At 42.4% G+C, this 12,061-nt stretch overlaps 2 protein-coding genes across 13 annotated transcripts in view; one reads left to right on the top strand and one right to left on the bottom strand.

Annotated features, from left to right (window-relative positions):
• The window catches only part of RUFY2 (RUN and FYVE domain containing 2), a 30,849-nt gene extending 28,010 nt beyond the window's left edge, over positions 1–2,839 (top strand). For both annotated transcript variants that reach the window (XR_003991471.1, XM_030486542.1), the window contains 2 exons: positions 469–546; positions 1,347–2,839. Coding sequence is in view for 1 of the 2 variants with exons in the window: in XM_030486542.1 (XP_030342402.1) it covers positions 469–546; positions 1,347–1,490 (222 nt within the window). In the remaining variant the exon portion in view is untranslated. The remainder of the gene's footprint in view (positions 1–468; positions 547–1,346) is intronic.
• A 1,802-nt stretch (positions 2,840–4,641) lies between these two features.
• On the bottom strand, positions 4,642–12,024 carry HNRNPH3 (heterogeneous nuclear ribonucleoprotein H3). Of its 11 annotated transcripts, none has more exons than XM_030487078.1 (10): positions 11,713–11,933; positions 10,302–10,438; positions 9,623–9,761; positions 8,890–9,077; positions 8,394–8,480; positions 7,923–8,041; positions 6,810–6,945; positions 6,488–6,568; positions 6,317–6,403; positions 4,642–6,022 (listed from the first exon to the last, which is right to left on the bottom strand). In XM_030487078.1, the coding sequence occupies exons 2-10, from the start codon at positions 10,417–10,419 to the stop codon at positions 6,009–6,011; spliced, it is 969 nt and encodes a 322-aa protein (XP_030342938.1). In that variant the 5' UTR covers positions 10,420–10,438; positions 11,713–11,933; the 3' UTR covers positions 4,642–6,008. The 11 variants fall into 11 exon arrangements, with proteins under 11 accessions (XP_030342938.1, XP_030342942.1, XP_030342937.1 ...); XM_030487082.1 differs by lacking the exon at positions 11,713–11,933 and adding an exon at positions 11,363–11,505 and having other exon boundaries at positions 8,935–9,077; XM_030487077.1 differs by having other exon boundaries at positions 4,647–5,987; positions 8,935–9,077; positions 11,713–12,024.
• Positions 12,025–12,061: the final 37 nt, after the last annotated feature.

Genomic DNA, 12,061 nt, shown 5'->3' with positions numbered 1-12,061 from the left:
ATGTCGCCTTGCATATTATTTCAGCCCAAGTAAAGATGTCCAAAATGGTTTTGTTGAGCAGATTCCTGGTTTTGTTAATTGGTTTAGTCAGAAGGAAATTAACAGTTCTTGACACTGACCTGTTTTGTTTTTCCTTCTCTGCAACTTGAGGACTGTTCCTGTGTGATGGGCAGGGAAATAGGCTTCAGCTCTGAGACTTGGGATACCTTTCTGCTTTTTCCAGTTCAGCCCTTGACCAGCTTTACTACCTCAAGCATGTTTGCGTTGCACCTCCTGCTGTATCTTGCCTCACAAGGTTTTGCATTGTTTTAGAGCGGCCTTGTACTTCTTTAGAGTCTCTGTGACATTATACTGATCTAAGGGCATGAAATAATTCAGGCAGTAAATACTGCTATTGATTTGTCTTGTCCCCTGGAACCCAAAGTTTAACTTCATCACATACATACAGTTATGATATATTTTCTCCAGGGCCAGGTTTGGTTGAAGGACAAGGAGGCTACACATTGCAAGTTATGTGAAAAGGAATTTTCTCTTTCCAAAAGGAAGGTAAAAGCTTAACGAATTTTCTTACAACTTCTTTACATGTATTATGAGAAAAACATTAAATGTATGAGAGACGTAGCATGAAATGTCAATGCTCAGATGAATGCATTGTTATTTCTGAGATGCCTTTCTAGTTTCTTGATATTTACAATGCACCTGGGCCAGGTTTCAAGAGAAACACTGCTTTTTGGTGAAGTGCCACAGCGGGACATAAAAATTGTTCAACCTGCTTCGTGGAATCGTCATCTCAAATGCTTGTCAGCTCTGGAACTGTCACAGTTTGACACGTGTGGAAGTCTTTTTATGGCATTTTTCATACAATAGACTAAGAAAGTACAAGTTTATTGTCATTTTAAAATAAAATGTGATGTTAATTTAATACTTTATTAATGTGTGCAGGAATTTTTATTTTACCTTTTTATGTTAAATCTCAATTAGTTGCCTGACAGAATCATCCGGTCTTGAATGTCATTGCTTATACTACATTTTTATATAGCAGAGTATGTTCTTAATCCAGGGACTGAGTTAAATCTGCAAAGCATATATATATTTATATAAATATATATATATACAGTCCTAGACAGACCACCTACCTATCTACCCGTGGTTCAATCCTAGACAGACCATGGTCTGTCTAGATGAATTCAGATGAATTATCTTTTGAAAACTGATTCCATGCTCAGACCAAAGAAGTGAAAGGAATCACATTTCAGATTGCTCTGTGTATATTGTTTATTGGTATCCAATTACCAAGTATATTTCTAGTGTAAGTTTTAATTTTTAATCTTCTCTCTATTATTTAGCATCATTGTAGAAACTGTGGCGAGATCTTCTGTAATGCCTGTTCGGACAATGAACTGCCTCTGCCTTCTTCACCAAAGCCTGTTCGGGTCTGTGATTCCTGCCATGCAATACTTATACAGAGGTGCTCTTCTAACGTGCCGTAAGACTATGCTACAAGATATTTATTAGCTTTTGGTATTTGGCTAATCCTGTAAAAAGAAATGTCAACTAAAGAACGTAGAGCAGCATTTCCAGAATTTCACGTAAGCAGTTCAGAGTTGCATTTTCAAGGTACTGTGGAGGAGTTACAAGTCTGCTTCTTTTTGAAACAGAGAAAATGGGACCCAAATGTAGAAAATGTTAAAAATACAGATGACAATGTTAGTCTAATGAAGGGCTTGGAAGCAGGGCCAGGTTATAGAGGAGACTTGGTGTTAACATGTATTTGATGAGTATTTTAGTCGTTATGATGATCTTGAAAAAGGTAATATACTTAACTGCTTTTACAGGCTGGTCTGCAACGCGGCCAACGTAATACTGCTGCAGAATGTGCCTCTGATATGCTGCTGTGAAGCAAAACCATGCAGTAGCTAGTTTTAAATTGTATTAAAAAAAAAAAAAAGCAGTGCAATTAATGCAGTGGTCCAGTACGTTATTGCCAAATAACTGTATTTGTTTACTTCCCCTCTGATCAAGATTTGATATATCCAAGAATATTGCACTGACAGCTCAGTTCTTTGTAGTCACAGGTGTAAGGGGAGATTTTGTCAAGCAGGAAACAAACAGTGCCTCTAGGCACATGGAGATGGAAGGTGCATTTTCCTGAATTATTTTTTTAAATTAACTATTAATTTGACATATCTGTGTTTCCCTTTAAGAGAGAGGTATCCATCACAGATTTTTTGCCTGACATTGTTTGTAAAATTCTCTTTGCATTGTTTTCATGTAAGTCATGGTTACACATAGTCGCTGTATACCTCTGGAAGCAGGGTGAATCTGCCACTTAGAAAGACTAGGGTTAGCTACTGGGGACTGCATTCTTTTGGTGTTGGACAGGAAGGTTCTTCCTTATTTTGTCATCATGTTTCTCAAACTTTCAGAGTTTGCTCCTAAACAACATTTTTTTTCCAGAGCACTTTTCAGTATATCCAGGTCTGAGCGCTCTTCACACCAATGGTAACTTCTGCTGGAATGTAAATCCTTACTCTTCCTATAGGGAAATACATCCTTTGGTAAATTGTCCCCACTTGCACATCACTGCACTAGAACCAATATACCCTCTGCCCTTTAGCTGCTTGTGTGATGGGGTCCAGATTGGAATCTCTGTGCTCTGGGCAGCACTGACAAGCCCTCCGCAGAATTACCAGCCTGGTATTTCCTTCAGCCATGGGCTTGGAATATCCTTACTAACAGGAAAAGGTCTCTCTTGAAACAGGTCTTCTGCTTGTTCTTGCACTTTGTTTAGCTTAGCGTTGTCTTTTGAGGATAGGTATTTAGTTAATATTCTAAAAGCCAATAGGCCTGTTCTTTTTAACACCCCAGTGTCATCGCTTATGTAGCTTTTGTAAAGAAAAATGTTTTTAAAATTACCTGATGTAACTTTTTTGTGAAATACAAAACAAATACTTGTAAATCTGTAAATAACTTTTGGAAAAAATAAATGTAATTGATCTGCCACTTGACTATGTGAATAATGTCACTAAATTGTAATTCAGGGTATTTGAGCATTTTATTAGGTAGCACTTGTTCAAGTTGCTTAGAAGTCTTTGCATATATTGAGGAGTGGGGACCTACCCCCTACTAATGACATAACAAAGCAAGTGCTGCTTATGCTCCTGAAAGTATTCCAAGTGTTTTCCAGTGGGCTTTATGTGGGGCAAGTATGGAGACAGCGGGGTTCAATCTAGGATACAGAGGGTGCTCACTGGTACTGCTTTCCAAGTAACTTTTTGAGAAGTATGCAACTAAACAAAATTAATTTTAAAATAGGCAATCTTTTAAAGGAAGATGACAGTGCATTTCTGTAACATGCAATAAAGTAAATTTGTACTTAACTGCAATCTTTCCTTCTCCTCTGTGCTGCCCTAGTTGCAAAACTTCTGCCTTGAACAAAGTGGTGAGTACTCTATGTTCTAGGTGATTTTATTTCCCTTAGCATCCAGCTAAGGGGATGCTGGCCTGCTTTTAGCAGTTTTTGGGACCACACTATTATTAATCTTTTATTCTTGTCTTTATGTCAACCCTATTATTTGACAGATTGTGGTTCTAAACTATCCTCACACCCAGCATAGGAACACCTGTGGGTTACCTGCTCTGTTCAAGAGAAACTTGAACTGGGCACACAGTATCAGAGCAGGATAGTTTGTTCTTGGGAAATGATTTCTGAGTTCATGAACTTAGAGCATGAGCAGGTAAAAAGAGAAAAAGATGTTTCTCCTTCTCCCCACACAGGGGTCACACACACTGCCCCCACTTCCTCACAAAGGCGGGTCAACCTACTGTGTTTGCACCTGCCTCTCTGAAGGTAAAGGGAAACCCCAGCTGACTGCTGGCATTCCTCACACAGCTCCGTGCACCAGGGCCCTCGCTAGGCAAAGGGCACTTCCACTCCTCTTCACAGCAAAAGCTAAAATGTAACTTTGTGTGCAGTGATTAAACCTAGAGCTTCCTCGCGGACCTAGCAATCTTTTTTCGTAGTTTTCTCAAAACCAGTTTAAATGCTGCCTAAGTGACTTGATAGATTCGATGACAAAGGCTGCTCTCATTACAGGATGAAGCCCCATGGGCTTCCCTGCCCAGTACAAAAGAATGTCATTTGTCAAAAGCTCACGTTGGAGATTGCTTGGTTATACAAAATAGCTCAAAGTCTAACTCCCACCTTGCTCTCAAAAGGTAACTCTAAAAGAGGTATTGGTGTTCCTTCTCATAAAACGGAACACAAAATATACCCAAGTGTGGAAATGGACCAGAACTGACAGTATTTTGCAGATAACTGCTATGCTGTTAGAAAAAACCCTTCTTCTATTACATGTACACATCCTCTGCTTTGCTCCAAGGTACTTTTTCCTGCAACTGGATTAACTCTTTGCCATCTTAGTTTTCTGAAACACAGCAGCTTTTTCAGGAGCAGACCAAGAACCCACAAGAGCAGAGTCAGAACACAACCCTGCAAGATCACTGGTGGTGTGGTCTCATCTTCCCTCCCCTGCCTAGCCAGAAATATTCCAGAACTTGGAAAGCTTCCTGTGCCAATTACCCTTTCACAGCTTTTATTTCCAGTCACTTTGACACAAAAAAACACACTCTCTAGTGAAATAAACTCCATTCTCCTCTCTCCCACAAGAAGACATTTATTACATATATAACACAGTACTAGCAAAACAGGTGACAGACTTTCAATACCCAAGATCACATTTGACATTTTAAGGGAGGCATTGAGGACAAAGCAGTTTTAGTTTGGGAGATCACACTGGCTCAGAAGAATAAATACCTTTTTTCATTACACATCAGGTATGTTAAGTGTCTTCAAACAATAGTTGCTTACATAGCTTACATGTCACAAATGCACAGAAAGTTTTATCCATGTGTTTGGGGTGTGTGGAATTTACCAGGTAGCGGGCTTATTATTTTAGAGATATTTTGCTTCTAATGAGCTCATCTAGATAATGGCTTGTCAAGTTTTGAACAAACACAAACAAATCAGCTCTGTGCAGGGGTGGCGGGGGGGGGAAAGGGCAAAAAGCCAAACCGTGTTTAAATACAGTAACTTCATGAAAGAAACGAAGTTTAACTTGCTTCCAAAGCCCCAGCTCTTCCCAAAAGCAGTTTTTAGGGAAAAGAAAGAATAAGTAGAGAGCTCCAAATTAACTAGTATGTGACCCATTCTGTGTTAGCAAAAAGCTGTGCTAGTATTTCAGTTCAGTTTGCAAGTTACATGTGTGGAAATAAACATCACTGCTTGGTTTTGTGCAGGCACAAAACCTGGGCACTACTCATTTAGGCAGCCATGCAGTTGGAGGTGATGGTGGATTGTGGTAGTACAAGGAAGAAAGCCAGAACAATGACTTGGCCTCCAGAGCTTTATGGTGTGCTGAGATTATTACACAATTTATCAAAAGGGTTTAGGAAATATTGTTACCAAGTCAACTAACCTAGTCATCTACCTTTTATCCCCTTAAAAAAGTGGATTTTTCAAATTCATTTACTACACCAAGATTACACAGAACTGAATCAGTGTTCATAGGAGTTACAGTACAACCACCTTTATTGAACCATAGTACAACATCTTAAACCGACTGTAGTCTTGAATATGTAATACATCCTTAGGAGTAACTAGTATAAAAAGTATCAACATCAGTGGTTTGAATATAAAAATTTATTTAAAGTCAGAGTATGCAACAAATAAAACCTACAGAAAACAGATTTTCCCATCACAATCTGTTGCTTACCAAATAATATTGTGAAAACACATTCCTTCAGTCATTATAAAGTTCTTAAAATACAAAAGAAATTAAATTTTGTAAGAAAGTCTAGTAGACCAGAGACTGTTTCTTCCAGGATGTTTTGTAGAAGCAAGGCTACCCTTCAATACATTCCACGCCATCCTCCTCCACCCATACTGCCTTGCCCATAGTATCCTCCACTATTTCCACTGCCACGACCTGCAAACAATTGACACAAGGTCACGCATACATACCTTAAAAAGAGAAAAAATGTGATGGGTAATACGGAACAGTTGGTTGAAGATGACTTAACTTCTACTAAAACAAAAATACATCAGCACCGTTTTTTTTTTTTAACAAGCACTTGCCGCAGCAGCAAAATGGTAAACCCCCAAGGGATTTACAGTTTAAGCTAAACCACTGCCCCCCTCCCTCTCCTCCCACCTCCCCCCAGCCCACAAAGCCCCCCACCCTGCCCCATCATCCATCACAAGATGGACATTAACAGCATTTCCACCAAATACATGAAAAACAAAACTTCTACTTACTATATCCTCCCAGGCCATCAGGAGTTCCATATCCACCACTGTAATTGCTACCCATTCCCATTCTACCCACAGGGCCGTAACCTTGATCTGAAAAGCAGGAAGTGCATCGTTATAAACGTGGAACTCTTTATACTGGGCAGAATGTTGGGTAAGGCTGGAATTGACACATACCCATTCCATCTCTGCCATAACCTCCCATGCCAGAACCACCTCCAGCAGTTGAATTCAGGAATAGTTCAATATATCGATGCTCTGTAGGAAACAAAAAAGCCTTACTTTGTATTTTGTTTCAGAAACCAAAAGCAGAGAGATACAAAGCAAAACACACCCCCCCCCCCCTTACAAGTAACAGAAGACCGCACAAAGCAAGTTTGAAAGATAGATGGCAGAGCAAACTAAGTTAAATGCCATTTAAACCCTTACATTAATTTTACCCTTACACACTCTTGCTAAAGCCTGGTCAAAGACAGCTTCAGGTGAATACAATACTCACGCATGTGATTTTTATCCTTAGACATGGCAGCTACTGCATCCTCATGTGTTACAAATTCCACATCTGCCTCTCCAGTGGCTCTTCCATCTGCTCCAATATCAATGTGAACTCTTATAGGGTTCAGTGGCGAGAAAAACTAAGAATATAAAACAACAATAAAATCAGATTAATGCAGAATTCAAGCCAGGTACTTTTCTCACCCCAGGGGTTAGTGGAGCACTGCATCAACTTAATCTCATCTACCACATAAATTTAATAACTAATTTCCAAAGTATTACTCAGCAATAGTGGACCTTCAACATTAGGTCAATCTACTCTTACTATCTATTGTTATACAACTCAAACAGCTCCAGCTACAGAGCTTGAGGAGCTTTCTTTAAAAGCACAGATAGGAACAAGAATTCCTGCCCACACACACTGCTTTAAGCAACAAGTTCTAATATGATGCCATCCTGGAAAAGGAAGATAATTACTTTGGTTTTGAAGCAGCAGAGCCAAATACATTTCTCAACGACATTTCTCAAAACTGTCAATCAGACCACTCTTCCTTGCTACAGAACTCAAAAGAGATACAGTGGTACTTCTGACTAACAGCCTTTTTACCAAACAGTATATGCAAACGAACCTTTGATACAGTACAGAAGTACTACTCATCAACTTGCAATAACATGCTCTGAATCAAAGCCTCAAGTTTGGCCCTTGTTCTCTCAGGTCTTAAAGAAAATTATCAGTGACTGCAGGGAATGTAGCTCAATTATCTCCCCCCCCCCCTTCGCAACCCCAAGTAACAAGAATCAAGTTTTCCATATATAATATATAGGCGCTACTAACAAACATGGAGCCCCACCCTGGAAAGAGGCTCTGTTTAAACCAGGCCCTAGGGCCTTATATCTCAAGAAAACTTTTCTCCCTAGAAACAGCACTTCTGACACAAGAATGTATTCCCAAAATTTTACAGAGGTGCTTTTATCCATCACCCTGCTCTCTTATGAGAGAGTCTGCAGATCTATTAGAACTATCAATCACTTTTTTGGGAACTTGAACCGAGTTTGTAGTAGGACAGGAATATGCAAACTCTTGGCATTAAAAAGCCCTTTTTCCCATTGTACTTACATTAGCAATATCATTTTCTGTTGCTCGAAAGGGTAGTCCTCTCATGTGAACAAAGTGACCGCCACCGTGGAAACCCGAGCCTGCTTCTCCAGCTCCACCATAGCCATGTCCTCCCATGCCTATTAAAAAACCCAAACCAAACAAGACCACACACTTGTAAGATCATCCTGAAAAGCCAGGAAAGTCATTACTACTAGTTTTCTGAAAGCACTCACATTATACCACTGAATGCAAGATGTTTACACTTCCCATCTATCAAGCCAAACACTGAAGCAGAAGACATCCTAAGCAATGTATTTACCTTTTCTTAAGATGCCCCAGTTCCACCCCCCACCCCCCTTTTTGAACAACCTTATTTCTTTACAAAATAATCTAATGAAGAAAGCAACTGTTTCTGACTCGGATGTCCTACAACTCAACTAACAAAAATATTTTTAAGCAAACTATTAAAAAAATATAATTTTATTTTACCTCTTCCATCCCTCATTCTGTCATCATAGCCATCATTTCCATAGCCATAGTTATTATAGCCACCATAATCATCAAAGCCACCATATCCTGTGCAGAGGACAGAAAGAAAGGAATCATTACACGTAATTACTCAAAATTCACAGAGCAATGCATAAGAGTCAACTTTTCAGTCTTTGGACACCCAGCAGTTTGCAAACAGCCTCTAAGACTGTTAAACCTGAATTCCTGTACAGAGTGCAGATGTATGTTTCCTTTTACACACTAAAAGGACTGAAACATGCAAGTAAGATCCAATTTTGCTGAAAGCACACTTTCCTTATTATTTCCATTAATTTTAAATACTAAATCACATTTTTTGATACATCACGAGTAAAACTTTTTTGAGAAGTGCATCAAACCTAATGGGAACTGCAGCTACTGCCATTTCTTTATTTCTTGACAAAGATGTCAGAAACACAAGACTGACACAGAACCTCCATTCATTAGATAAACATACCACCGTCATATCCACCACCTCCTCGACGCATTCTGTCATACATACTTCCACGCCCAGCTCCATAATAACCCCCTCTTCCTCCTAATGGTCTATCATATGGTCCAGGCCGTTGTTGTCCCATCATTCTTCTTGGCATGTCACTGAATCCTCTGATTTCGCTCTTACTACTTTTGAAGATTTCAATATATCTAATAAAAGAGGATTTTCAAGGTACCAATAAGAATACATGCAAAAGCTGTCTGAATATTATAAAAGGCCATACTATGTTTTCTATAACTAAACGTACAATCCAATACAAGTGACTAGATACCATACAACTTAAGTTTCTCCTCAAAACCATAAGAATCTTAAGTGTATAAAAAAACGCAAGACTTTACAGTGGCAAAAGTTACTATGTGAAAATTCTAGCTGTACAAATTAAGCATAAAACATATCTTTCCAGTATGAGAAACATACTGCTGAAAAACAGTGTCTAAGCTATAGTAGCATTAATCACAAATTACCCTACACAAGAACGATTGAAACAATTTTCTGAGTTTAGCAAGCTACCCGGGCAATACTGTCTCCCCCACCCCCCAAGTCTACTGTGTTTCCCAAGTTAATGTAGGATCAGTTACAAAAATTCTTAAAAACAGCCAGTTCCATATAATGGTCCCCACCCACCCAAAAGCATTACTGACCCACAACCCCCAAAAATAAAGATTTAACACCATCCCAAACTCTCCATCCCCACCTGTGCCCTATTCTTTCCTTGTGTTTCCCCAGAGCATTTTCTGCTATCTCCTTTGAAGCAAACTGCACGAAGGCCTCCCCTGTGCTTCTCCCCTGGTAGTCCAGCGTCAATGTTATCCCATTTGGCACGATTTCCAACCCTTTAACCCAAGGACAAATAACCCCATCAAGGGGAACAGTGTTAAAGGCTGAAACATTCCCATCTGTAGCAAATACTTAAAGCATATCTAAACAACAACAACGAAAAAGAAAACCACCTCATTTCCCCCATCACCCAACAATACAAGCCAGTCATCTTTCATTAAACATTTATGGATTTAGCCATACTTCTTTTCTGTTTAAGCTATGCAAAAATACAACCAACCTAAGTTACATGAAGAAAATATAGCTACCAATCAAGCAATTTAACTGATCCACTTGGATCGTTAGCTAACATTCAGGTTATCCCAATATGCATAATGCGTTTACCACCTCGACAAAATTATATATATTCTATTTTACTACATCTATGGTTATTTCTACTTCATTTACAGGGCAAAATTCTTATTTAAGATAAACTAATTTAACACAATCCCTCCCAATCCACCCCATTAATGGCTATTACAAATTAACATGTACAACACATTGTGTAAAAGATGTAAGAAAATCCAGTCACTAGACTTTGACTATACTAGAGGTACCTTGGAAAAACTGAACAATCTCTTCTTTGCTGCAACCAAATGGCAGGCCTCGAAGTCGTACCACTGTTCCATCATTAGTTGTATCATTTGGCCCATTATGTTTTCCACTCCAGTCCATCTTTTATTTAAATCAAACCCTTCAAAAAAGCAAAAAAAAAAAAGGTAAAGAAAAATGTTGAGACATTCAAGAAAACGCAGGTAGTTTGTCTTTGGTTAGCTAGTATTATGGATAATAAGCTCTATTTATATTACAAATTTAAAACGGTACTTTATCGCATCTACAGCACACACACATCTAAACCTACCCCAAACTCTGACAGGGAACACAGCATGTAGGGAGGGAAGCACGTGGGGAGGCACAGCACATAAAGCTCATTATTTACTCAAGAGTACATTCAACATCCATCCTCTAAGGTTTTGTGTTTGGTGTTATTATTTATTTTCTTTTAAATCATGGCAGTTGAAGGGGTAGGAACCACTCAACGGTTCCTGCGTGGAAACACAAGGCCTTCCTTTGTCTGCAAACAAAGCGCCCAGTCGTGGGGGTTTTTGGTTTTGTTGGTTTGGTTTTGGTTTTTTTTTCGTCTTCCCTACCGGAAGCACCGGCAGTGCGTTAACTATACGGCCCGGGACAAGCCGGGGACCCCCGGGATCACCTTGAGGGGCAGCGGGGGGGTGGCGCACCCCAGCGGGAAAGGGAAGCCGGACCCGCGCCGCCGTCTCGGCTCCCGCGCACCACCCTGGGCCCAGGGTTGTGTTGGAGGGGGGGGCAGGGGGCAGACGGCGGGAAGGGCGCCCGTGAGCGCTCCACAATGGGCCGCGCGGCCGCCGAGCCTCAAGAGCCCGGGAACCGCAGTCGCCGCCCTCACAGGGCGCGGAGCGACGCATCCCCCGCACAGTGCCCCGCCACGCCACCGTCCATCCGACCCGTGGCACCGACTACCGCCGAAATCGCGGCCCTGACCCACCGCTCACTCCCCGGCGCCATTTACCGCTCCTCGGGGCCGCCCCCTCCCACCTCCCCCGCTCCAGCCCAGCTCCCCGCCGCCCCCCACTGCCACCTCTCCGCGTCTGAGGAGCTGTCCGGCCTTCCCCCGTGCAACCTCAGCCCTCCAGGAGCCCCTCGCCACCGCCCGCCGCTCTCCCGGGGCCGCCGCCACCCCCGGCTCCACCACTCAAAATGGCGGCCGCGCTCAGGAACGAGGCTCCGCGGAGAGGCGCCGCACCGCCCCCTCCCCCACACCCTCCTCCAGCGCTGCCGCTGCCCACGGCTCCCTCAGGCGGGCGCCGGCCCCGACGCCGCGCCGAGAGGCGGGAAGGCCGGCTCGCCTCAGGGCCCGAGCCTCTGCTGCTATCGCCACACGGCCTGCCCAGTTAGGGCTCGTTGAGTCCACTCCCCCTCCCTACTCACCAGGAGACCTTCGCGCACCCCTCGACGTGCTCCGGCAGGAGCTTCTGCCGGGAAGGAGACTCCTCGCTTCCAACCGGCCAGCAGGGTCGAAACCTACGCAACGGACGCGGGCTCAAGAGCGTCCCGACTACGCAAGTATCGCGATAGCCACACCACGCTCCTCAGCCCTGGCTGGGCGGCACCAGGCACATGCGCGCCTCCGCGGAGAAGCCACGGCGCGCGCGCGGCGGCCGGCGAGTTCCCGCCTATTCCTTTCACGGCTACGGCTGAGGGGCGCCGAGGCGCACGCGCGCTAGGTCCGCAGTCACGCTGTGCCTGCGTTCGCTTTGGCGCCAAGCAGGGTCACGGC

Source organism: Strigops habroptila, chromosome 5 (genome assembly GCF_004027225.2).
Source record: "Strigops habroptila isolate Jane chromosome 5, bStrHab1.2.pri, whole genome shotgun sequence".
In the NCBI taxonomy this organism is placed as follows: Eukaryota; Metazoa; Chordata; class Aves; order Psittaciformes; family Psittacidae; genus Strigops; species Strigops habroptila.
The sequence above is the reverse complement of the archived record's forward strand: the minus strand, read 5'-3'. Positions and strand labels throughout refer to the sequence as shown.